At 39.9% G+C, this 26,089-nt stretch overlaps 1 protein-coding gene across 7 annotated transcripts in view; it reads left to right on the plus strand.

Moving 5' to 3' along the window:
* Positions 1-22,887, plus strand: part of Rbcn-3B (WD repeat-containing protein Rbcn-3B) — a 174,329-nt gene extending 151,442 nt beyond the window's left edge. For 5 of the 7 annotated variants that reach the window (XM_071585492.1, XM_071585530.1, XM_071585515.1 and 2 more), the window contains 11 exons: positions 5,477-5,695; positions 7,302-7,662; positions 9,919-10,144; positions 13,611-13,884; positions 14,686-14,919; positions 18,285-18,471; positions 18,648-18,765; positions 18,998-19,150; positions 19,703-19,885; positions 20,121-20,225; positions 21,670-22,887. In XM_071585492.1, the coding sequence (XP_071441593.1) occupies positions 5,477-5,695; positions 7,302-7,662; positions 9,919-10,144; positions 13,611-13,884; positions 14,686-14,919; positions 18,285-18,471; positions 18,648-18,765; positions 18,998-19,150; positions 19,703-19,885; positions 20,121-20,225; positions 21,670-21,852 (2,243 nt within the window). In that variant the 3' untranslated portion in view covers positions 21,853-22,887. The remainder of the gene's footprint in view (positions 1-5,476; positions 5,696-7,301; positions 7,663-9,918; positions 10,145-13,610; positions 13,885-14,685; positions 14,920-18,284; positions 18,472-18,647; positions 18,766-18,997; positions 19,151-19,702; positions 19,886-20,120; positions 20,226-21,669) is intronic. The other 2 variants (XM_071585507.1, XM_071585537.1) reach the window with 1 other exon arrangement.
* Positions 22,888-26,089: the final 3,202 nt, after the last annotated feature.

Below are 26,089 nucleotides of genomic sequence, written 5' to 3' on the forward strand. Positions count from 1 at the left end.
AGGAAATTTGCGCTGTACGTTTTGGTAGCTTGTATCCATCCAAAACCTACTTAGCTGGTAGATTACCGTTATATAGTATATACACACATACAACACTCTGACGGCACAATAGAACAAACAATAATGCGCGGAAAACACGTAAAAGGACACGTTTAAAATATGTATATCCAACCGACACAGTAATCAACCCGAAGGTCGGTTTGGTAGGTAACGGCAGTGTCCACCCAGTATTAAGCACGACGACGTGTGAAATTCACACATCAGGGTAGGGGGGCCAGTTCCTTTCCCTGTGCCGGTTATGGTTTCCCAGGAAGATCTGGTACCCGAAAAATCACACAGTTTCGGTTGAGCTGCAGGTGCCCAGGATTGCCTTGCCCGGGAATCGAACCCGTACCCTTCCGGTCAGCAGTCCAACACTACCATCTGGACTACCGCGGCCCACACACACACACACATATATATATATATATGTGTGTGTGTATGCATATATATATATATATATATATATATATATATATATATATATATATATATATATATATATATGCATACACACACATGTGTGTGTATATATATAAATATATATATATATATATATATATATATATATATATATATATATATATATATATGCATACACACACATGTGTGTGTATATATATAAATATATATATATATATATATATGCATACACACGTGTGTGTGTATATATATAAATATATATATATATATATATATATATATATATATATATATATATATATATATATATATACACACATACACACACACACATTCAAACACGAAATCCCGTCATACGGCGAACAAATATTCATTCACATGGAAATAGATAAAAGGAAAACGGATAGGAACATCCATAAAGGACGAACACAGGAGAGGTGCATCCGTATCCGGCCGTCAAGTGGAAAGATCCGGTGTTCGAGTCCCGGTCAAGGAAACATTTTTACCCTTGTGATCCGTTCGATTCCGCCTTCCCCACCTCTCCTGTGTTCGTCCTTTATGGGTGTCCGTATCCGTTTTCCTTATATATATTTCCATATGATTGAAAAAAATATGTATATATAGATATACTACCTTGATCAAAAATTTCCCGGAATTTATTCAGAAAATTAAAAATACAAGTTTATTCATCTAAATCTATATTGTCCCCTTCAAAGTAATCCCCATCGACTGCAACACACTTATGCCAGCGCTTGATCCAATCCTCGAAACATTTTTTATATTCGGTTTTCGGTATGTCCATCAGTGCTTCCTGCGATTTTTCCATTACTTCCTCTCGGCTGCTAAAACGCGTTCCCCGTAATGGTTTTTTAACTCGATTGAACAGAAAGAAGTCACAGGGAGCCAAATCAGGTGAATTCGGTGGCTGTTGGATGGTATTTGTTGCATTTTTCGTCAACAAATTACGAATAATGATAGCACTGTGCGACGGTGCGTTATCATGGTGCAAAATCCACGAGTTTTCTGCCCACATTTCTGGTCTCTTTCGGCGAATTGCTTCACGCAAACGTCTCATAACGCCCAAATAATACTCTTTGTTTACTGTCTGGCCTTCTGGCAAAAATTCATGATGCACTACACCGTTGTAATCCATGAAAACCGTCAGCATTGCCTTCTTTTTTGACTGAAAACGACGTGGTTTTTTTGGTCTCGGCTCATTTGGTGAACGCCATTCACTTGCCTGATGTCTGGATTGCGTGTCGTACTCATAAACCCACGTCTCGTCTCCAGTAATGATCCTTTTGATGAATGTGGGATCGGATTCAGCCTCGCAAATCATGTCTTTTGCGACGTCAACACGGTCTCTTTTTTGCATGAAATTGAGGTCTTTTGGCACCAACTTTGCTGCTACACGACGGAAACCCAAATCATTAACCACAATGTCTTGGGCGGATCCATAGGCAATGTTCAAGTCCTCCGCTATTTCTCTGATGGTTAATTTGCGGTTATTGACCAACATTTCTTTTACTTTATCAATTTTTTCACCGACTTTCGATGTCGATGGTCTGCCACTGCGTTCATCATCTTCGATTGACTCACGACCACTTCTGAACCGCTCGTGCCACTGGTAAACGACCGTTTTTTTTAGAGAATCGTTGCCGAAACACTTTTCCAACATTTCCAACGTCCGTGCGCCACTAAATCCGTTTTTTACGCAAAATTTAATACAAGTTCGTTGTTGCAAATTTAAATCCATTTCTGAAATTGTAAAAAATCGCCAACACACACAGAGATAGATGTACTCTTGGCTACGTAACTTTTGCAAATGTCAAGTTATGACACTAAGATTTAAAGGGAATATCAACAACAGATGTACCAATTTAACAAAAAAAACAGAACTCAAATCGGAACGATGGGAGCGCCACACGGTGGTTATTCCGGGAACTGTTTGATCAAGGTAGTATACCTAAACGAATTGATGCTATAACAATATATACTGGCTGACAAATATTGCATGTTTCAGATATTTTCGTGTATCATTTAAAAGAGTAAATTGTTTATACTTTAAAAAATCATTAAAAATTTGAATTATTGCTTCTAAATTACCTATGTCAAGTGAAGTTTGGCATTGGTATTCGATACCTACACATGAGATAATCGCCGAATGACCGAATGAAGAGTACAAATCGCGTCGCCTTCGTGCTGTTGCTTATACGTGTTTACGCTTAGCATTTATAATTAATTTAACTTTCTGTAGCAATTTTTATGTACTATTTATGATTCCAAATATTAGTAACATTTAGTACAGTTCTATTCTAGTAATATTTAGTATGTACCAGAGATATAACTAATGCCATAATATTGAAGTAATAACTAAAAGTGGTACGGATTCGATAAACATTTTTTCTATAATCAATCAAAAACTGATTCACGAGAGTTGCCCATGGGGTGGAGTGTCATGGCGAGGGATCGGTTCGCCCCCTTCCGTACAAGCGGCGAGGTGTAATTCAAAAACTAGGCGTTGGACCGGAAAAGTGGAATAATGTGGGTGTCTTTAAAGGGACAATGAAAACGACTGAGAAAAAGTAGGATTGGAATGCATTGTTGAGCGGGAAGAAGAATGCCTTTTGTTTGCCTTAGTCCAAAGCTCTCTTTATCCCTCCACCCTCTCTTCCTCTCGGTACAAATTCGCAATGCCTTTCCCTAGCTATCCGTCCCCTCATTCCCGCCGCGATGCCTGGGAGCACGGAGCTCACGTGTTACGTATCACCCGGGGGAGGATGGGGTCGTTATCTCGATCCAGCAGAAAGACAGATGGCTCATTAATACCACGCTGAAATGTCAATTTTTGAGGTCTCTTCATTCTACCGAAAGACCAAAGGCTTCGGTAGATCGAATATTGTGGTGTATTAGCAAGAGTTTTTTGTCGAAATATTAATTTTTGTCTGCATAAAAATGTTGTACCCAGCTCATTAAAATTTCCCATCAAATTTTGTGCTTCCTTAAACTATCCAATGTTCCTTTTTGAAGATTGGTGCCCTCAAATTGTAAAAAAAACATACATTATTGTGAACATATATAAATCTGTTAAGGATAACTCAATGAATAAACAGCATTTTTGCACTTTCTCCCCTTAAGTGTTAATCTAATGATTGCCGATCGATAAATATCGTCTCTCTTAATTATGGCTGTTTTTAATCGTTATTCCCTCAATTCTTTTCCCCTAGTGTTTGTTCTCTTTGCGGAATAACGTCCAAGAAGTTAAGGGGACTATGCAAGTGCGAGACGCGAAAGAGTGCGAAACCTCCACAAGCAAGTGACCTTTCCAAACATACAAATAGAAAAATTAATTATATGATCAGCCGTTAAGACCGGCATTTTATTTGAAATTTCGATTGTTCAAATTGCTGTGAAGTTTTTTAACTAATTTCTACCAACTCCCTGTGAAGGAAAGTACGTCGTGACAAAATAATCGACTTCGGAACTCCAAGGCAAATGCAAATATCGTCCATTTTTCTTATTAAAACTGTTCTTGAGTGTGCGTGCGCTTATTTGAAGTTTTTGATGGCCCGAAACCCATTAGCTCAATTATATTAGAGTACAGTTTCGTAATGACATTAATCATGAGAATTACCTGAGTTTTATTTTAAATATTCGCCACCCATCAACTTCCATTTAGTCAATCCTCGAGTTCCGTACCGATACCGCGAAATTTTCTTGAATTGCCATACTGAATAATTTTCAGGATGCAGTACGGCAAATTTCCACATTTGCTAGTCAAACAAGTGTTTGACTAGCATTTTTACCTGATGATGGTATACCATAACGAAACCTAGGTAGTAAATAAAAATTGTTTGTATGTGGAAGAGCCAAGTGGTTTAATTTTAAGTACAATTTCTTAATATAATTTTGAGGAAAAGGCATAGGAAAGAACTCGGATTTGTTACCCAAATAAAATTTCCTTTAAAAGCCTATATCATTTAAAGCGTTTTTCATGTACAGAGTAATTCCGCATGTCTTCGTTAACCGTGTTTCATTAGACTGGACGATGGTTCAAAGGTATTTGTTTGGTTTGAGGCTTGATGAAATTCGTGCATCCTTGCGATTTCCTCTTCGTTTCGGATCTCTGTCCTAGGAGTCAATATCCGTTGGAACTTGAGGTAGCGTTTTTTCCCTGCGTTCTCTTGAGTGTGAATGGCGAAATGCCAAAATTTTTGATATACGGGGACAGATGTACGCCTTTTCAAGTGTGATCCTATACTTCCGAGTGATATGCGAGTGGGGTTACAAAAGAGCGGAAATACGTCTCAGGTGCCTCCAGCGTTGGAAATAGCGTGTTGTACGTGCTTTGCATGTATCAGTTTGTTGCGTAAGTGTATCCCTAAGAATTTGTGTGACGATTTCATCGAAACACAGATGGATTTGTTAGGTTAAAGGCTTTTTGGCGGAATAATTTCGTCTTTTGTAGAATTCCATGAGAACGCTTTTTGCCGTTTACTTACTTGCTCCCGTCAGTATTACTGGACAGATATAAAAAAAACAGTACAGGGGTCAACCCGAAGGCATTTTTATTACAGATGAGAGTAGAGATCACCTCATACAAAGCCCTAAGTCGTGTGAAATTGATAAATTGAGTGCAAGTGGGTCAGTTCCTTATTCCCTTTTGGCTCGTGTGCTTTTCCAGGAAGATCTGGTACCCAGAAAATAACTCGCCCTATCCAGGGTCGCCTAGGTTTGAACGCGGGCGGAACGAAATCGGTGCCCAAACACTTTGCTCGCTAAATTATCGAGCCACCGCTATGGTATGCAAGCCCATGCAATTGCAATACTTGTTGTGGCCCTCGTGAATGTTCTCTCCTGCCCTATGAAATTCTTCATTCAATTTGACTTCTTGCTGTGCGGTTCCGTCGCCCTCGCCATGAATTGTCGTCGTTATGCATTGTGTGTGACAAGTGTATGAATGAATGACTCGGGGCCGCAGTTGTTCATTCCCTCCTGCTCCCCGTGCCCACAGGTTCGGACGGGAGCGGCATCGACGGCGCGGACGGTAGCGGCCGGAAGCCGCGCTCCCTGATGCTCCTCGAGAGCAACACGACGATGGAGGTGGCGCAGGTGCTGCTGTCGCTGCTGCACGCGTGGGGTATGGACCAGGACCTGGACCGCGTTTGCGAGAGCACGCTCGGCCTCCTCCGGCCCCTCCTGCCCGTCTCCTTCGGCCTCCTCTCCAAGGGAGGTCAGTGAAGCGATGGAATCCCTCCCCACTGCCCCTCTAACTACTGTCCGTTAGTAATCGCGCCATTCATGCGTGATTACTAACGTTACAGTGGTGCCTGGCATCGAACCGTGGGTCTCGTGTCTAGTACTACAGATTGCTCTACGTTTCGATCATAGCCTCCAACATGAAATGTTTTGAGACTTAGATACTCCACGACAATTATCCCCTTTGAATTGTTAAATAATCGTTCTCATTTATAAGCTATTTTTTTTAAATTAATCAACCTGTCGATTTCCTAGATTGTTCATTTTCAAACATTTTTCGCTGAATAATCAAAGCTATGATAGAAACACGTGTCACATATTATATACTTGTTAAATGAGACCAACATATAATTGTTATCGTCCTCTTCGTTATCGTTATCTTCTCTTTCCTCCTATTTCTATTCCATTCCCACTTTCTGTGTACCATTTACATTTAACCATCCTTTTCCTTTATGTTCTTTTAAATTTGACTCTTTCCTTTCCAATATCTCTCTTCATCTCTTTCCGAACAGTTTCTTCCTCCCCATCCGATGCCATATACTCGTATTTCATGAGTTTCCGAGAACGTCTCTTATGTCTTCGTAATCATACCTTTTTTGCATGTATCTATCCCAAATTAAAAAACTTTGGCAGATATAACTTTAACTTTGTATTTACGAGGGTCATCCGGAAAGTAGTACCCGTTCGTGCCGCATGAAGTGCTGACGACGCGAGTAGCCGTTGGACGAGGTCAGATAGCTTCAGTGGCTTGTCTGCCTTCTCTGAGCCAAGTTGCGTGACGCTAGCATTGCCTGTGTTGTTTCTGTGATTGTTTACAATGTTTAAAAAAATTGAGAACGCCGCCAGTTGTGAAGTGAGGGCAGTGATTAAATTCCTCAATGCAAGAAACGTTCGCCCATGTGATATTCATCGCCAATTAAAGGAGGTGTATGGAGACAATGTAATGGACGAGTCGTCTGTTCGGCGGTGGTGTCGCAACTTCAACATGGGGAGGGGGAACACACACGACGATGAGCGTTCGGAGAGACCGTCTGTCATTACAGACCAACTGGTGAGCTCAGTTGACGAATTCGTGAGGAACGATCGGCGCGTCACAATTGATGACATCTGTGAGCATTTTCCCAATGTTTCTCGAACAATTGTTCATGAAATTGTTAAACACCATCTGCATTATGCAAAAATTTGTGCAAGATGGGTCCCTCGCGTATCTCAATGAGCTGGCGGCGAAGGACTATGCAGCAGGAATACAGAAACTTGTCACACGTTATGACAAATGCCTTAATTTGCTTGGAGATTATGTTGAGAAGTAGTTTAAAGTATCCTCTTTCAAATAAAATTTTTTATGTTTGTTAATATTTACTTTTGTGTCTTTATTTCACGAACGGGTACTACTTTCCGGATGACCCTCGTATTTTCCGACTAACCTTTGAGTTGACTTCCTGAACTTTTATCTCTCAATCGTTGCATTGAAGTAGTGGAGCATTCATCGAATGTTGTGCGGTACCATACATTCGTGTTCGTCCCTTAGTTCGATTGGTCGAGACTCTTCCCCCCAACGCATCCATTTCCACCGTCGGCAGGTTACATGAGCCTCCTGCTGCCCACCGCCCTCTCCAGGGACCCCTCCGCGCCCCCCATTGGCGCCCCGGGGGCCTTCGACATGAAGGCCTCGTCCGAGTCGAAGGGCGCGCTCAAGAACCAGGGGTCGAAGCAGCGAGCGTGGGGGGGCATGGGCGGGCGGCCCCTGGAAGCCGACCTTCCCCCGGAGATGGTCGAACTGGAGCGAAAGACGAGGGCCTTCACGGCGAGGGAGCACTGGGAGCTGTCCACGACGATGACGACCAACCACCTGCTGGCGGTCGTCGCCCTCGCCAACACGCTCATGTCCATGAACAATGCCACCTTTGTACCCGAACAGGAGAGGAGGCGCAAGCTCCACAGGTGAGATATTGATTGCTACTTGTGAGCACGAGGCACTCGGACGCGCGTGTCTTTTGTTTATGTTTTCGTCGGGGGAGGGGAGAAAGTTCCCCGAAGGGACGGTAGTGGGACTGCCCATGGTGTACAAGTATGTGTCAGGACGTGAGGCAAAGGTCCCTTTGGGTTAAGAACTGCATCCGGTTCTCTTGTAGAAGGACTTTTAATGCCTTATTTGCCATTAGTTTCGTTCAAAAATGTGCTTCAATCGATCCGATACAATAAATGTTACTATGGCTGTCACCGCCGCTCATTTGCGTTGGGAATTGTGTCCTGTGGCATCTAAACAAAAGTTGTCAACCGGCTAATATTTGGCATTCCATCTTTTTAAACATTTTATACTCACATTTAAATCTTTTGTATTTTCTATGTATCAAGTAGAGAATTATATTGATTATTTGACAAAGTTGAGGACTAGAATATCGGCGAATACCTATATTTCGTCGTTTAGGTGATTGTAATTTATTTGTGAAATATTTTTGCTGAAAATATGGCGAAAAAACCTTAAAGAGTCCAAATGAAAGGAGGGAAATTTTTATTTACGATTTTTGCGTAAATGTGAAGTTATGTGACCCCCCAATAAAGTTGTATTAAGGGCTAATAGCGGAACCAGCTGGGATTCGGCCGGAACGTTGGCAAAAGCAATAATTCTGAACCATTTCGACCTAACAAGTTGACGATTCAACGCAATTGGTAGATTAAAATAAAAAATACTAGATTTTGACACAAAATATCGGGATATTTGTTCTTAACATTCGCTTTGGAAATGCATATTGATTATGGTAATGCAAATTTTATTTGACGCAAAGGCCATCTTATCGCACCAAAAATTGTTCAGCGCCATTGAATATTTATCCGCGCTGTTACTTAGCGCGGGTAATCTGGAATTGTAGAGACTTAGGTGAAATTATAGGCTGTCTTCAAATACACCTTCTCTTTAAATTACTTCCCTGTAGCGCTTTAAGAGGTTCGGTAATCGATTTTTTAATATTTTCAATCAGTACCAGACCTACCAAATGCCAGTCGATGAAGGTCGATGATGATAACATTTCTGACGCTTTTTCGAGTGGTTAATTTCGGTTAAAAAAGTAACCGGGGTTGCGTTTTCTAGGTGTACCCGAGTTGAAATTGGTTCGAGTCGATTAAAGGTGAAGAGTGAGATAAATCAGTCATTACCTTTTGAAAATAGCACTAAAGTCATGTGACGTTGCTGGCCTGCGAACAGTGGTTCTGGTTCACGGCTCCCATTGATTTGCGCGCGCCAGAGAGTCGACGCGTATTCTGCCCGCTGGTCCACCCGAGGACCCGCCAGGGAGCGAGCTACTACCTCCACAGATCTCTCGACAATTTAAAATTTGTAGCTTTTGCAGCGATCTAGCTGTTCTATCAAAATGGATTTAAACATTGCGCGAGATCGCTTAATGACACTAAACAAAAGCGGACAATTGCATTCCTAATGTCTTTCGAAGGAAAATTTAATCATACCAACGCTACGTAACAGCACGCGATCGATAATACCGAATGTAATTGGAGGACATTTTTGAGATGGCATTGCGAAGAGTGTCAATCATAGTCCAACATATCATGTGTATTGATTATTGTTTCCCATGGTTATTCGAGCTTGTTTTTTTCACATTGAATGTTGCGTTTGGTCACGTAGCCATGTGCGAAGAATTGTGCTATTATCTTCCATGTGGATTATATGCTACTTAAAATATTCTTCGATGATCCCAACAGATGGCAATGGTCGAACTTCTTCTATCCATCTTATTTCGATGAATAAATAATAGGCACAAATACTTTGAGATTTCCATTGGTACTAAAATTCAATGTCGGAAGCTGCTTTTTTTTAAATATTTCTATGATTGGCCAATTAGCAGACGTTTTCCTGACGAAGCTCTTGCTTCATTTCGTGAGTTATACTACATTTTCTTTTCTACTTTTCTCTTACTTTCCTTCACCGGCCATTACCCATTTATTATGGAAATGGACCAAAGAAGGTTATCCATGAGTAGAATTCGAATAACAGCATTTACATCTGTGCCTCAATATTATTTTATTGCATTCAGCTAGACGTAAAGGGCGAAGTGGTTAGAAGAAAATGTTTCCTTGACCCAACAATCAACGAGTATCATCGGTTTTTTGAGACCTCTTTGCTTTCCGATGCTGTCATGCAAGTGGTAATGATTTTCGTTTTTGCCATTGCGCTTTTTATTGAAGGCAAAGCACGAGGGTGGCCATTGGATGGGCGGAAACGGAGGCCGAAGGTGGAGAGTCGGAAGACGCTTACACGGCGAGGCAGGCGCAAATCAAACAGGGATGGTCTCTCCTCGCGACCCTTCACTGCGTTTTACTGCCGGAGAAAGTGGCCGCTGCCGGGTCCCGCTCCTTCAAGAGGCCGCAAGTGGAAATGATGGCTCGGAGGTGGCAGGACCACTGCCTTGAGGTACTCACACTCAGAAGTGTAGTTGCTTGAAAATGGATTCCCTGCATGGCTAGCGGAGGAGTGTTGAAAAGTTGACTGGCCGAACGATTTTTGAGGCTTTCATTCTTTTAGTATCAGGGTCCACGGTTCACGATTCTCCTTAACATTCCTTTGGCTTACCACTCGATATTTTAAGAAACTAAAAGGTGACATTCTCGTATTTTAGAATATTATTCTCCTCCGCTTTCGTATGCAGGGTGTTGAAATGTTTTTCTGGTAAGTATTTTGCTGCAGGTAATAATAAAGTTGGTTTATGCACGATTTTGATCCCTTTCTCCAATTTCATGCTCATTATTTTCCACTTAATAAATAATGAATATCCTAAACAAGTCCGCCTTTTTAAAGTGTACATGTCACATGGCATCATGGTATATGAAACGAATAAGTTATTTGTATTAGCTAGCAGTTAACTTGAATTATGGCTAACGATATTGAAATGTACGTCGCTTTTGCCGCTCAACCATGCCAGGTATCTTTGCATGATTCGTTGTGTGTCCTAGCGATCTGTTAAGTATTGTTCTCATGTCATTTCAAAAGGTGTTCGTATGCCGGTTTTAAATGTATTTTTGTGCTTCGAATGGAATTTGCTTTGTATTAAGAATAGGGAAAGACAAGATGAAATCAGTGGGAGAGTTGCCATTTAGGCAACCGGATCACTAGCGGTGAGAGAAGCAAGAAGGATGAGGGTAGAAGAGTACGACGGAAATCCCATAAGTACTCGACCCAACAAAGAAAACACAAAGGTTTGGAAAAAAATGTATTCATTTTTCAACATAATCTCCTTTCATCTCTATGCGCTTTTCCTAGCGATGTTCAATAAGTTCGATACCCTTTTTGTAATAAGAACAGTCTTGCTCCTCAAAATAGCCATTAACTACCGACATCACTTCTTCACGGTTGGAAAATCTTTGACCTCCCAGCCATTTTTTCATGTTTGCGAACATAAAATATTCCGAGGGGGCTAACTCTGGCGAATAGGGTGCATGAGGTAGCAATTCAAACTTCAATTTATGAATTTTGGCCATTGCAATAACGGATTTGTGAGCTGATTCATTGTCTTGATGAAACAACACTTTCTTCGTAGCAAAATGCGGCTGCTTTTGCTTAATATCTTTGCTCAAACGTTGCAATAAGTTCGCATAATACTCGCCGTTGATAGTTTTTCCTTTTTCAAGATAGTCAATGAAAATTATCCCACGCGCATCCCAAAAAACCGACGCCATGACCTTGCCTGCAGGTGAAACGGTCCTCGCCCTCTGCTTGTTTTTCTATTTCGGAGCTGTTTTTCTATTCATTCCGTAGACAATAATATGTCACTCGCGGGTTATTTAGGTGTTTATGAGACTTCGTTTTGTCTATTATGAGTTCTGATGAAGACGTTCTGCAATAAATTATTTAGGATATGGCTCTTGGTGGTAGTGGTGTATGCTGTCTGCAACAAATTCGCCATTATAAGCCTTTGAAGAATGTACTGCTGGAATTTTCCCGAATTTTTCCGTGATGTAAGACCAATATGATTAGTGTTGTGCAATGTATTCGCATTAAATTTTGCTTTTATTTGTACTTAAGGCTTCAGGAATAATCTTTTTCGTTTTTTGCCGAGATTATGTGAGTTCACATTCTGACATCTTCATTATTTTCGTCATTACTTTTTAAACTCGTCTAAAAATTGAGTGAATTTTTCATCGTCTCCTTAACACCGCTCTGACTTTTCTACACGTCGTGTTTCCCAATTATCGTATTTGAATTTGTATGGAATAAACTTCTCCATCCCGTCGCGTATAATACGTTTAAAAAATTCCCCAGGTTACACCATTATCAACAATATTTTCACAAGTTTTCGTTTCTACAAACATAACTTTGTGATCGATAATGCCGTCAGATATGTCCGTGTTTGTAATGATTTCAGAATCATTAATAACAAATATATTGAGCCGATAATTAATGTGCTGTTTGCTCGTGTCAGCGATTCAACTACTTGTTTTAACGAGAATTGGGCGAATATATTGAAAAATGTTTAGCCTGAGTCACATTTTTTGCAGTTACGATAATCATCTTCATTATTGTCGGCAGATTTATGTCGCTGGAAACTACAAATAAACTGTTTTATGCTTGATGGAGAGTGAATAATTGGTTATCGAAATTGAGAGATTGTCTGTGTTGGAGACACGGGGTCTAGAATAAACATATTGATAAGCTTCTGTGATTATAATCCGTCATGTCACATCAAACACTTTTTGTACTGTTGTTGTAGCATCCGTAATGATAACTACTAAGTTGTGAGTTAACTGCGGTGAATACACCCCCATAAAGTCTCTTGGGTCTGTGTTTGCTGAATGGAATGATATCTTTCGAAAATATTGCTATGTGCTTTATCTTCTGTGAGCCAAGTTTCCGTTTTTATGCCGATATCTCCATTTGTTCTATCAAAGATGTATACATATACCCGATATATGCATGTACACCCGATAGTTTAGTTTTGTGCTCCGGCATTTTAATGTAATAATGTTTATTTTATGTAACCTTTCATGTTTGTTGGCAGTGGGAATGGAATTGCGCTTAGTATGTCTATTGTTTTTATTAACTTTACGAAAATTTCACGTACCTACTCTTGAGGTATCTTAGAAAATGGTCCTTAATATTATTTCCCGTGAAGAGATCCTTCGCTCTGAACTATCTACTACGCTAAACTCCTCGTCGTGTGTTCGCGTATATTCTAATCGCTACCTTGTGCGATGCCGCGCTCCTATAATAAACTCTCGAACGATCCCTACAGGCATTTTAATGACGGATCCTTTTATATCGGTTTTAAATTTTACGCACTTGGTGTATTGAAATAACTGTTGGTTTTCTGCCCTTGGCTAATTTACAGGTATGCTGTATGTGCTACAGCTGTATGTGCTGTTAGGTATTCCATGTTACGGTGTGCCAATCTCCTGGAGAGGGAGAATGGACTACACTTTTTAAATTGGCAATGATATTTAGACCTAGTTATCGATTTTAATTTGCCCCCGTGTCACAAAATCTGTCTCATACACCAGGATTTATGATATGCACATCTGACTGGAGGTTTTTAAGGTGTGAAACGTTTAACCTTGTCACTTTTTCGATGTTCTCATAGATTACCCAGGCATTATGTTTTCGCCGTAAATATGAAAATCCAATCAAGCTGTTTCAAGGATCGTTGAGTCTGTGGAAACCTGACGGGATAGGTATTACGACGCCAGAACAGTGTGTTCCTATGGAAAAATCAGTGATGAGGGAGGGGCTAGCTATCCTTAATCCTCCCACCGCTATGATAGACCTGGTAACGAAAGGCTTGAAATCTTATTCGGCGATCGCGGATCTCAGAGGACGGCAGTTAGCTTAAAATTGGAAATAAACCGACCTTTGACTTGTTGCATGAGGTGTGAAATAATTATTGAAGGTCCGAGAGGCAGCCCAAGCTCTGCTCCTTGCGGAACTCGGTCGAATGGGGCCCAAAGGCCGGAAGGCGTTGGTGGACAGCTGGGCGCCGTACCTGCCGCTCTACTCAGAGGCCCCCGGGCAGGCGGCGTCGTCTTCCTCGACACCTTCGTCCGGGAGCGCGTCGGTGCAAGGGCAGCCAGGGGTGGCGCCGCAGCAGCAGCAGGCACCGCCGGGGGAGTGGGGTGGCCAGCACCATGACGAGGAGGAGGAAGAGGAGGAGGAGGGTGTCGAAGGTAGTCGTCCTTTTGGGGAAGGTTGTCTTGGTAAAAAGCCGAAATTAAGCGGCGCGGAGCACATTGCAAACGTGAAGTTGGTGCGGCAGTTCGGAGGGGAGTGAAGCTCTGTGTTGCGAAGTGTGATCAGCGTTGCGCGCGACGCCATTATCAGTCTTACGGCTATTTTTGCCAATATTGCCACTTTGTTCAAGCAATACAACAGACATGTCTCCTTGACAACGACTGTGGCGTCACGAGCTACACTGACCGTTCTTATTAATCTGGAGTGGGTAAAGCTATTGGCTCCTGAGCAGAGGGTCTCGGTTCAAATCTCAGGTGATTACTTTGGCCTAATACATGTAAATCCCATGGGAGGTAATTTTCTGGGTGCAAATTGTAAAACGCGTATGCCAAGGAACTGGCCCCGTTTTCCCTGATCAGACGTGTGACTTTCACAAGCCAAGGGGCTTCAGGGCAGTTCTACACATGCCTATCAAAACCGAAGTTTGGTTGGAATACTGTGTCTTTTAAACGGCAATGAATCGATTATTCATTTTTTCAAATGTTAATAGTTGCAGCTTTAATTTTTATGAGTTGAATGTTTGTTATATTTTCCTTTCATCTTTGTTATCTCATTTCATTTACTTGACTATCGTGCACAATTTTCCAGGTTTTTTTTTCTCTGTTGCATTTCAAGATTTTATTTAAAATTAAATAATCAATTTTTCTTTTATTTTTTAAATTTCATTACGAATTTCCTTGGGTTTGTATAGTATTCATTGTTCGCATGTTTTGTTCTCATGGTGACGTTGCTTTTAGAAATGCTTGCACCTGACTCATCCCCCGCAGCATATGCTCCTCGCAAGCCATCAAGCTTAGCTGAGGCTAAGAGGAGGCAAACGACGGCCGTGGTCCTCTTGGGTGTCATTGGGGCTGAATTTGGACAAGACATGGAAACGAACAAGCGTCGAAGTGCTGAAGAAGAGCAGAGGAGGAAGCGAGGCTCTCTTGAAGGATTCGGAATTGGGAACAACAACCTTGCCAGATTAACTAGTAAGTACCCTTTCCATTGGTTTGTGTCTCATGCTTATTTCTCAAATTCCTTTTGTTTTGTCCAATGCATTTCATATGGATATGTTTATACAGTATGCACATGCCATGACGCTCTGTATTGGAATGTACCCATATATTGTAAATGATGCCATGTTTGACAAATTGTTACTATCAAACCAGTATATTTAAAAGTACATTTACAAGGCATATTCAAAAAGTAAGGGCTGTTTGGTCATGAAAATATATTGTGTTAGAAAATATTTTATTGAATGTTTTAGTTTTGTGCAAACTTTACTTTGCATGATCGCCATTCACTTCTACAGGGTCCCTACAATAGGTATCGGGACTGGTTCCAAAAATCAAAATGTATTGCAGTTATTATTACAATTACTTAATAGTCTTCAGAATACATTCCTCCTGCATCGATACACTTAGTTAGGCGCGTCTACCACTCGTCAAAATCCCGCTGGAAGTCGGTTTCTGGAATACTGTTGAGAGCCTTTGTCGTCGCCACTTGAACCGTTTCGATGGAGTCGAACCGATATCCATTGAGCTCCCTTTTTATTCGCGGAAACAAAAAAAAGTCAGGTACAAACTGGGAGAGTGGTCGCGAAAGAACGGATTTCGTTTCTCCATGGAGAAAACGAAATGCGTGCACTTTCACCGTGTTCGCGGTTACCACGTTACCCCGACCCTAACCCTGTTGGGTAGGCTTCTTCCATTTGTGGAGTCCGTCCGCTTTCTCGGCATGATCCTGGACCAAAAGCTGAACTGGCGGGAGCATATCCGCGTGTTACGCGAGAGGTGTCGCCAAACCCTCAACGTTTTAAAGTTTTTAACTCACTCCACTTGGGGAGCAGACCGCACCACCATGCTTTTATTGTACAGAGGCTTGGTGCGATCCAAACTGGACTACGGTTCCATAGTGTATTCCTCAGGACGAGAGTCTTACTTGAGACCACTCACATGTGTCCACAATGCTGGGATACGGTTGGCCACCGGGGCATTTAGAACAAGCCCAGTCCCAAGCTTACTTGCAGACGCAGGGGAGCCTCCGTTGGAAACCCGCAGGATGATTTTAATGGGCAACTATGCCTGTAAAATTTTATCGGATACAATCCACCCTTGTTTTAACATAGTTTTTAACCAACGGTTTTTAGACTTATTTAACAGGCGGAGAAGGGCAACTAGGCCCTTTGCCGTTCGTTTTAATGATTTTATTAATGAGGTAAATTTTACATTTCCTCAAATATGCCCCGTCTCCTATGCTAAGTATCCGCCTTGGTTAACACCAATGCCGGATATTAAACTCATTGCCTGTGCACGCCGCAAAGCCAAAACGACCGATTCCGAATACCAGCAGCTCTTCAGTGCCGTCCTCAGCTCACTTTCTGACTTTGTCCCAGTCTACACTGACGGGTCAAAGTCAGAATCTGCATGTGCCTATGCGGTCGTGTCCCACTACCATGGAGTCGTGAGGAAAAAACTGCACACTTCTTGCAGCATTTTCACAGCTGAGCTGTCAGCCATAAGGACGGCCCTAGGAGAAATAAAAGAAAGCAATGGCTCTTTCCTCATCTGCACAGACTCGTTGAGCGCCCTAAAATCTTTATCGGTCTTTGCACCTGTGCACCCGATAGTCCAGGAGATCCATTATACCCTGTTGTCCCTTCAGAGAAAGGGGAACAGGGTCTCCTTTATATGGACTCCTGGTCACGTCGGCATAAGAGGTAACGAAAAAGCTGACCAGGCAGCGAAGGATGCCCTTCGACAACCCGAGACCGACTCCACCTTGGTTCCAATGGAGGACGTGAAGGCCGCCTTGCGGAACTCGGTCCTGCATCAGTGGAAGGAGACTTGGCAGTCTCTGCAAAATAATAAACTCAGGGCAATAAAACCGGTCGTTTCACCATGGTCCTCTTCCATCCGGAAAATTCGGAGGGAAGAGGTCATGATTACGCGCCTGAGAATAGGACACTCTGCCCTCACTCATTCGTACCTCTTTGCGGAGGTAAAAGAACAGCCCCGCTGCAATGAGTGTTTCCAACCCCTGACGATAAAACATATCCTGACGGAATGCACAACATACCAAAGGGCCAGAGACATGTTGAAGATAAGGGGAGACTTAAAAAATATTTTAGGGGATGACTCTGGGTCTATTAACCGAGTCTTAAGTTTTTTAAGGTCAACCGGTTTAATGGGGCAGCTTTAGCTTTGGAGCTCATAATTTTAATGCTTTTGATTTTAGCATTTTCCTTTTTTTTTTGTTTATTTTATTTATTTATATATTTATTCGTATTTATTTGTTTACTTATTCCTAGTTTAAAAGGAACATAAGTTTTACGTTATGACAGTGGTGCAAAATGACCATAGCTGTCGACGCACCCTACAAACCCCTAAAAAAAAAAAAAAAAAAAAAAAAAAAAGAAACCAGGTTGGGGCTGTGGGGGGGGAGGCAGCGTTGCCACACCGAATTTCGTTCTCGCGAAATTTCCACCCGCGACAGTTTTTGTTCCTCGCTCAAGACTTCCGGCACCAGCTTCGCGCACACTTTCCTCATCCCAAGATCCTCTGTTACAATGGTGTGGACGGTTTCGACTGAAAGGCCTGTCTCCTCAGTGATAAGGGCGATGGTTAAACGCCTGTCTGAGTCCAAAACTTTTTTCACTTAGGCCACCTGAGCATCGGTTCGAGCGGTCGTCATGCGCCCGACGCGGTGCTCGTCTTCGACGAGCTCCCGGCATTCCTTAAACATTTTGTGTCTCTCAAAAACTCTTGTGCGGCTTAAGGCATCATCCCCATAAACCTGTGTAATGAGTTCGAGGGTCTCCGACGCGGATTTCCCGAGTTTAACGCAAAACTTCACAGTGTAGCGTTGCTGGAAGGTGCGCTCCATGCTGGCGCGACGACACCACAAACAATCACACGCCACAAAAGTCCACCTCCTGTCTCAACGCATGCCCGTAGGCGACTGAACTGAAGTGTGCCTGAGTGGTAGGGGACCCCTCTACCGAGTCCACCGGTCGGACCCCAAAAACAATAACTTCAGTGACTTTGGAACCAATAAATGCATGATGCTTTTGCAACTTTGTTAGGACCCACCAATATTTAAGTATAAGAAAACTCCTTCTTTTTTAATATACCTCTTATAAACTTAGCAGCTCATGCTGCAGGCAGGTATACTAATGATTTAAGAGTGAAGCCATTAGAGAAATAGTCCATTAACAAAGCAGAGTACAAGTAGGCCAACTATTTTATCTTATGAAGATGATGGTGATTTGTTACCTAGAACTTCATTTCATTTTAATAATGACTGTCCTCTTGTATGGAAAACTGAACTAAATAAACATTCACCTTTCTCATAGGTTTGGCCTTGACACATCTGCTCCTTGCCCCCCCTTCACCACGCTTACCAGCTCATACACCACTTCGAAGAGCTGCCATCGACTTGATTGGCCGAGGCTTCACTGTCTGGGAGCCTTATCTGGATGTTTCTAAAATTTTGTTGGCCCTTCTTGAGCTCTGCTCAGATTCAGATCATTTAGTTCCAAGGTAGAGTATTTCTTTAAGATGCTTTTTTGCACATCGTTTAAATTTGTTCATTTAATTGCCTATGGATTCAGAATTTCTAATGAATCATTTCAATCGCAATGAATTCAGAGAAATCTGTTATGATATTAGATCGTATCTCGTTCAGTAAGTAATTCACATTGTATATTGTTTTTCAGCATGATGTATGGCCTTCCACTAACTCCTGCTGCCGACTCATGTCGAACAGCTCGACATGCCCTTACTCTCATTGCCACCGCCAGGCCTGCTGCATTTATTACAACAATGGCTAGAGAGGTATTCATTGTGAATATTTAAGAATTTAGCTCTTTATTATTCACTTTTAGGAGTACTATTTTATGTGTAGAATAAATGCATAAACTAGCTTATTATCTAGTATGCATATCACTATCATTTTTATTAACTTTGAAAGTTGTGGATCCTGTCCCCAATCTGTTTTCATTTTGTATTTAATACTAAGTGTTAATGTGCTTATGATTTTTTAAGCAATGGCTCTTCACTTTTGCAGGTGGCAAGATATAATACACTTCAGCAAAATGCGCAGACCCTCAATGTCAACTTGAGCAACTCTGTTCTTCACCGTGCCAAACCAGAAATTCTGCGAGGTGTTGAACTTCTTATTGATAAAATGCAGAGTGAAATGGCAGATCTTTTGATTGAGGTAATGATATACTGTGTCCATTATAGCTATGCGGGATGTAGTTCATAATTCCTCATTGTTGTTGATATATTGCGATTATAAAAATAGGATCATTCACTGTGGTCCTATTTTGTAGACAAGTGGCATTAGATATCTTTTGTTCACAAATTCAAATGATTCACTAAAAAATATCCTTTGTAAACTGTATTCCTTCGTTCACTCTGGGAATGGCAATTGAGTTACCTGAAAGCCAGTGTCTAATTGTTCAGTGATGACTATTTTATCATCAGGTATTTTCATGGACGGTATGGTAAGTTTAGGGGGTTGAGAGTGAAATTGTTTATTTTTTTGGGCATGGAAACTCCATGAAGTATATTGTATTGAATAAGCATCATCCATGACTTTCAGGGAAATTTTTAAAAATATCCTCTTTATCATCTCTGATTTGAAATATGGATATGAAAATCGTAGAAATGCATGTATTTTTAGTTTTTAAACTTGAATTAAAAATGTATTGGGCCATTCCATTTTGTTAAAAACTCTTTTAATGGAATGCTTAAAATGCTCTTTTAGGTTGTCGACATTGTTCTCCACTGTCTTGATCCTGGGCGCCTTAAGACCCGTGGCCTTGCTGAGGTATTTCCTGCTATTTGTCGCTTTAACCAAGTTAGCCATTGTCCATACACGCGGCGCATTGCTGTTGGAGCAAAGAATGGAAATCTTGCTATTTACGAACTACGCTCATCTAAGTGTCAGGTAAAATTTTAATAGATAAATTACCTTAATTAAATTTATTACATCATTTTAGTTATGATTTGTACATCAGTAGTTCTTTTAATCAGTAATAATAGGTTGAACATTTTTAATAGAAGAAATTATATTCCCATCGACTGACTGGATATAGTATGTTTAGTGAAAATTCTTTTTTTAAGCCTTTTACAATTGGAGCAGAATATTTCAGTGTATTTTTAACTGATATTATTGCTTACAGCTAATTACTGCCCATGGAACTGCCAATACAGCTCTTAGTTTTTCACCTGATGGCAAGTATTTGGCATCGTATGCATGTGGAGAAAACAAGCTTTCCTTCTGGCAGGTGAGAAAATGTATATGTGTTGTCTTATCTTAATTCAACTCTGAACATGACCTTATGTCACATTCCTTTCAGACATTGCACATCAGGGATATTTGGATAGAAACAATTGTACATTGTATTTGTCATAATAAGTTTGCTTATCGAAAGGAGGGGATCGAGGTGTTGCGGTGGCTAACATACAGGCTTCCCACCAAGGCCCAGGTTCAAATCCTGGAGACAACAAATATTTTTCAGTGGTATCCTGATCCCTTCTTGAGGTCCTTTGTGGAGAGCACTTTGAGTGTGTATGATGTCAGTGGATGGGACTTTAAACTGCGGACACCTTGGCTCCTTTCGACAAGAGTAAGCTAATGCAGACGTCGGGTTTCTCTCCACCCTGCCTTTCCCATCCATCCCTAATGGCGCAAATGACTTGAGCTTTCAGTCGCCTCCCATAAAAAAAGCTTATTCAAAGGAAGGCTGTTATTTTTTCCAGTATTTTACTGATTACAAGTTTTTCATTTCAGCAGCAATATGGTGTAATACATATTGTCTTAAATATGCAATACATTAGATAACTCCTATATCCTTGAGAAACCCTTGTCAAGGAATTAAGAAGCTTCACAAAAATTTATCTTTTTTTGGTATTGCGTAACACCATAGTTAATGTGTAATTGTTATGACTTCATGAATATTTGTGCCTAGGGCCAATTCATTTTATGCTCTTATCAATTAGCAGTGACCTGGTGAAACCATTCAGCCACTTTTATTCCTGAGATTACTGCTGGCAAAATTTAAAAAAAATACTCATACACCACAATACACATTGAAAATGTTATCATTATTGTGAGTTTATTTATTTTATAGCTCCTCCTTGTCTTTTTCCTTTACTTAACATTCTTCATTGTATCATTTCTTTCAAACTTACTATTCCATGTAGAAATGGTAATCTTTTGGATATTCATTGCATAATCTCCATTCCTCTAACTATACCTTTGAATCCAGTTAAACGTTTCCACAGTTATGTAAGCTAGTAATTTACTACCAGTAAATGAGTGAACACCATTTTTCAGCCACTTTTCTTTGACTCATTTTTACCAGGTTCATTTTAAATTTATCTAATGATTTTCAAACTTTTTGTTCATGTTAAATCAATGACTAATTTTCAAAATTTGTGTTCCTGTTAAATCAATAACCGTGTGTAGAGATAGCCTCAATATGATATAATTGATTCTATGACCACTGTATTCTGTTATTTTTATGAATCTAATCTTTTCACCATCTTATTTAGATAAAGATAATTGGATTTGAATCCAATTATCTTCATCTAAATCCTCAATAATATTTTTAATAATTGTTGTCATTCAGATGTCATGCACCACTTGATGTTAAATTAATGTGCTGCATGTATAGCCTAAGAAAATTCATGATTTGGATTCATGTAATCTGGTTAAATATTTTTCAGACTTCTACGGGCATGTTTGGACTTGGCAATTCTCAGACTAGATGTGTGAAAACATATACCACAACTCCAATAGCAGAAATTTCCAGTTTGAATCCTATTAGACTAGCTCGCCTTGTATGGATTAATAATAGAACAGTTTCACTCCTCCCTACCGATGGATCTGAAACAAGGTATAATGTCTAAAAATAGGTACTTGGCCTCTGTGTATGATATAACTTGTTGTCACCACTTTAATAAAAAAGTTTAGGATCGAAGAATATGCAAAATGACAGCTTACAATCATGCCAACTAAGACTATTGGAAAAACTGTCTTTTTAAAATGTTTCATTGCATTTGAAGCTCATGGGAAAATTCAATACTATGTCACAGTTTGGTTTAATAAGATTTCTGTTAAATTTATATTGGTTTTATTATCATGGTACTCATACTTCTGAAAAAGCTTTATATGTAAATGCATAAAATCATTGTATAGTCATTATGAATGTAAATAATTGTAGGTAACTGTCATCTCATGCATTGGACGGCGTAATTGCTTTCTTGTGATTGTCATTTTGTGATTATATGATGGACAATAACTTTGTGAGGAATACAATGTTAGCTTCCAAAACTTAAATTGTGCAGCATGTCTGAAGTGAAAAGGTTTCCTCTTAAATATCTTGCATGATTGAAACTTTGTCTTGCTTGGCTGCAAATTATTCAAAATTGTTGCCTTATTGAAAGTTTTGTTTGAATATTTTTCATTGGTGATCATTATGCCATAGTTGTACATAGTTATTAAGATGCACATTTTAATTGGTGTATAAAGTTTTTCAGTCGTTATCATTCATATTTTTGTAATATTTCTCTGAAAATGTTTACTAATTGTGATGGTTGGTCTGATTGACAGCCATGAATCTGAATCAGGCAAATTTAGCTTATGCAACTTCTCCTGTTTTTGCCAATCTCGTACACTTTCAGTTGAGATCATTGAAAGTGCCTTTGTTAGATAAATATTTCATTAGTGTGATAAAGCATGTCACATGGCATAACATTCTCTCATATCAGTCTTACCTTAATGCAATTATTATGACAACTCTCTTTGAAGTTGCCATGATTGTAAAGTTTTCTATGCCTGTGGTACTTACTTCATAAATATTCCTGTTTCTATCCATTCAGTATGGCATTCCAAATATTGCATAGGAGCTTTATATATGAATGTATATGCATATACACATATACACACATTATATATATATATATATATATATATATATATATATATATATATATATATATATATATATATATATATATACATATATATATATATTCATATATATATATATATATATATAGTTATAATTGTAAATGGACATGTTGAAGTATTTATATGTATAATGCTTGTAAAATTAAAGACCCTATGTTACGCCTATTGTTTTTTAATTTTCACTTCAAATTTCAAGAAACCTCAAGGCTAAATTAGACATTTGTGTGACTCAGGGCAAAGTTTTATAAATTTGTATATGACATATGCAATATTATTGCTTCAAAATTTGGCAGCAGTGATAATGTCAATTTATCTTACTTGATCGACAGCAGGAATTGAAGTTGTAAATTGTATTTAAATTTGTGATACCATGAAATCAAATGTGGAATCAAATAAATAATAACGAAGAAATTATTTAAAGTATTTCCATGCAAAATTAATATCAAAATTTAAATTAAACAAGGAAGGAAAGATGGTGACAGGAATACCACATGAAAAATACAAACAGTAATTAATGCAGGATTATTGTGAGTGGATGTCAGGGAACTTAAAATGATAACCTTGTATTGAGGGAAAACTTCATCTAATCTTGGAATTAGCTTCACAATAAGAAACTCATTTGGAATGCACCAGATGAATAATTAATTCCAGTTTTATTTTGCACGGCATTAACTGTCCAGGGTGAGGGGAGTGGGGGATGTGGTTTTGGGAGGAGGGGGAGTGCTCTAGCAGTGAACAGCTTTCCTTGTGAAACTCAAATATGGGGAGAATCACAATTTGTCCGTGCTATTTTTGAAGCACTCAATTTACTATCATTCAATGATGAGATCTATTGATTGGACTTGAGGTGCTGTACTTATGGGATGGGTAAATAATTGAAGTAATGAAGTGCTCTTCTGTGTGCGCTTATCATCATTGGAACGTGAAGGTCACCCATATCTAATCCTTATCAGTTAATAATTTCTCTACTTCCTTATTTTACAGGTTTTATTGTAGAAATATTTCTGATCAATATATTCAGTGACTACGCTTCCTAGTTCCAGATTGTGAATTTCCGACACATTTCGTAATGGAGGTTTATCCCAAACATTTTCAATTGTGTCTCTGAATAATGTATTATTTCCATATCTGGTGACCACTGTTACATTTGTAGCTATATCATTTGATTGTGCCAGATAATCAAATACCTAGGATTTTTTTTTATAATTCAACAATTTATGCTATCAGGATTATTTGTGAGAAGATATCCAAGTATATAATCTCATATTGCTGCCCCTCTAGGTTCATTATAATACAATTTATATAAAGTAAATATGGACAATAATAGACCAAATATTGATGGCATGGACATGAATGACCTCTAGACTCTTCAATTTGAAAAACGTTAGAGTTGAACTCCTCTCCTGATATTATTTGTTTTATGGGCATTCTGGAGGGGAGTCACTCTGGTCTCTGGAAAGATAATCTACTCATTCTGCAAACATCCATTCTTCTCTGAGATCATCCTGGTATAAGAACAGAGAAAATTTTCAACAATTCTAAAAAGAATTGATAAGAATAAGAATAATCTCTTCAGGAGGATTATATTATGTTGGTCCAGTGGTGATCCAGTGAGAAAATTCTCAGCATGGAAGAAGCACTCTTATTTCTAGCTCAAAGATGTCACAATTAATGGAACTTAAGCGTTGGAAACATTTCTTAGGCCCAGTATCCTACCAGATGCTCCGAAGTCATCAAATTTCCATCATTATTGATGAATAATCCTAAGATAAGGAAAAATAGATTATCCATTATAGTTAATGATGGATGCACATAATATTTTAATTTCTAAGGTTCTAGGTGCCCTAATAATGCATTACAATAATGCATGCAATGCAACTCCAGGCCAATGTTAATTAATCTGAATTAACCTGATTCTGAAATCAGGCAGTATGATCGGGTCCTTGGAAAGGCATAACTTGGATTATGATTATGTTGCATTAGAATATCAGACCTCCACAAAAATGGCTGTGAAAGATATCCCTTTCACAGCTGAAGTAGGATTTCATCTCAGGGTTCCTCTGTCCATTTGGAGTAATCTGGTTGGTTCCAAAGGGTTTGCATAATATGTCGATGGTCATTATGTGATGAGATGCTGTCAATATACTGCATCACATGACCTTTCACCTTTTATGACTCTCCTCTCACCCTTAAAATCACAGTTTACACATTTTCATCCTCTCTAGCAATATGCGTATCATACTTTATCCCTCCTCTATTATTAAAATCTAGGGCAGCCCAACCAAGGTACAGTTGAGCATGGGTTCTACAACATTCTATTGTAAGTATTTCAATGCATTGACTTTGTTGTTTTTTTACAATATTTCGGTCGGTCCTTGTAAAGTTTTACATTTTGTAATCTCACTGTGTGTGCCACTCTTGGCCCTGCAGATCCCCTCCTCCTCGCAGGCGGGTCTGGGTCATTCGTTTTTATCACGTAGAGAGCAACCAGCCCGGCTTCCTTACATTTTGCGAGCGAGATGACTGACGATCGGCGGCCGTATTCACCCACCCCCGGGGCGCTCTCTTCGCCTTCGACTGGCGCTTTCTCGTCATGCTTTCGATCGATATTTTAATCGTACGTCACCGCGGATGCATATTATAATTTATAGCTGACCAGGTAAATTTACTCCGAATAAATAAATGGCTAGGCGACCAGATTTTAACTTCTCTCCTGAGGAAGTCTTACTTGGCGATTCAAACGGTGGAGTGAAGCAATCGATGCAGTTTATGAAATGAAGAACACAATGTATTTTTCCACTGTTCTTTATTTTGGTACAACTAGTTTCAACGCTATTGCGTCATAATCAGGTGCAAATTAGTCAAGTTGCGGTCCATTTATATACCATTCTTGTGGGGGAAGGGGTGGGTGAGGGAGTGGGAAAGCGTTGAGATCAGCGTTGAAGGCAAGGAGGAGAGGGGTGTTAAGCGTCAGGGAAGACCATTAGAGGGGTTTACAGTGGTGGGGGGTGGAGGGTAGTTAGGTCATTCCGTGAAGGAAAGGAATACTTCCAGGATTGGTGAGAGGTATTCAAACAATAAATCGTTGACCAAGTGACCCTTTTTCGAATTCTTTCTGATTTACGGCTCTTCCCCCTAGTCCATCCTCCTTCCTTTGTCCATTTGGTGTATCAG

This window comes from Hetaerina americana, unplaced genomic scaffold (genome assembly GCF_022747635.1).
Source record: "Hetaerina americana unplaced genomic scaffold, ioHetAmer1.1.p SCAF_1, whole genome shotgun sequence".
NCBI lineage: Eukaryota > Metazoa > Arthropoda > Insecta > Odonata > Calopterygidae > Hetaerina > Hetaerina americana.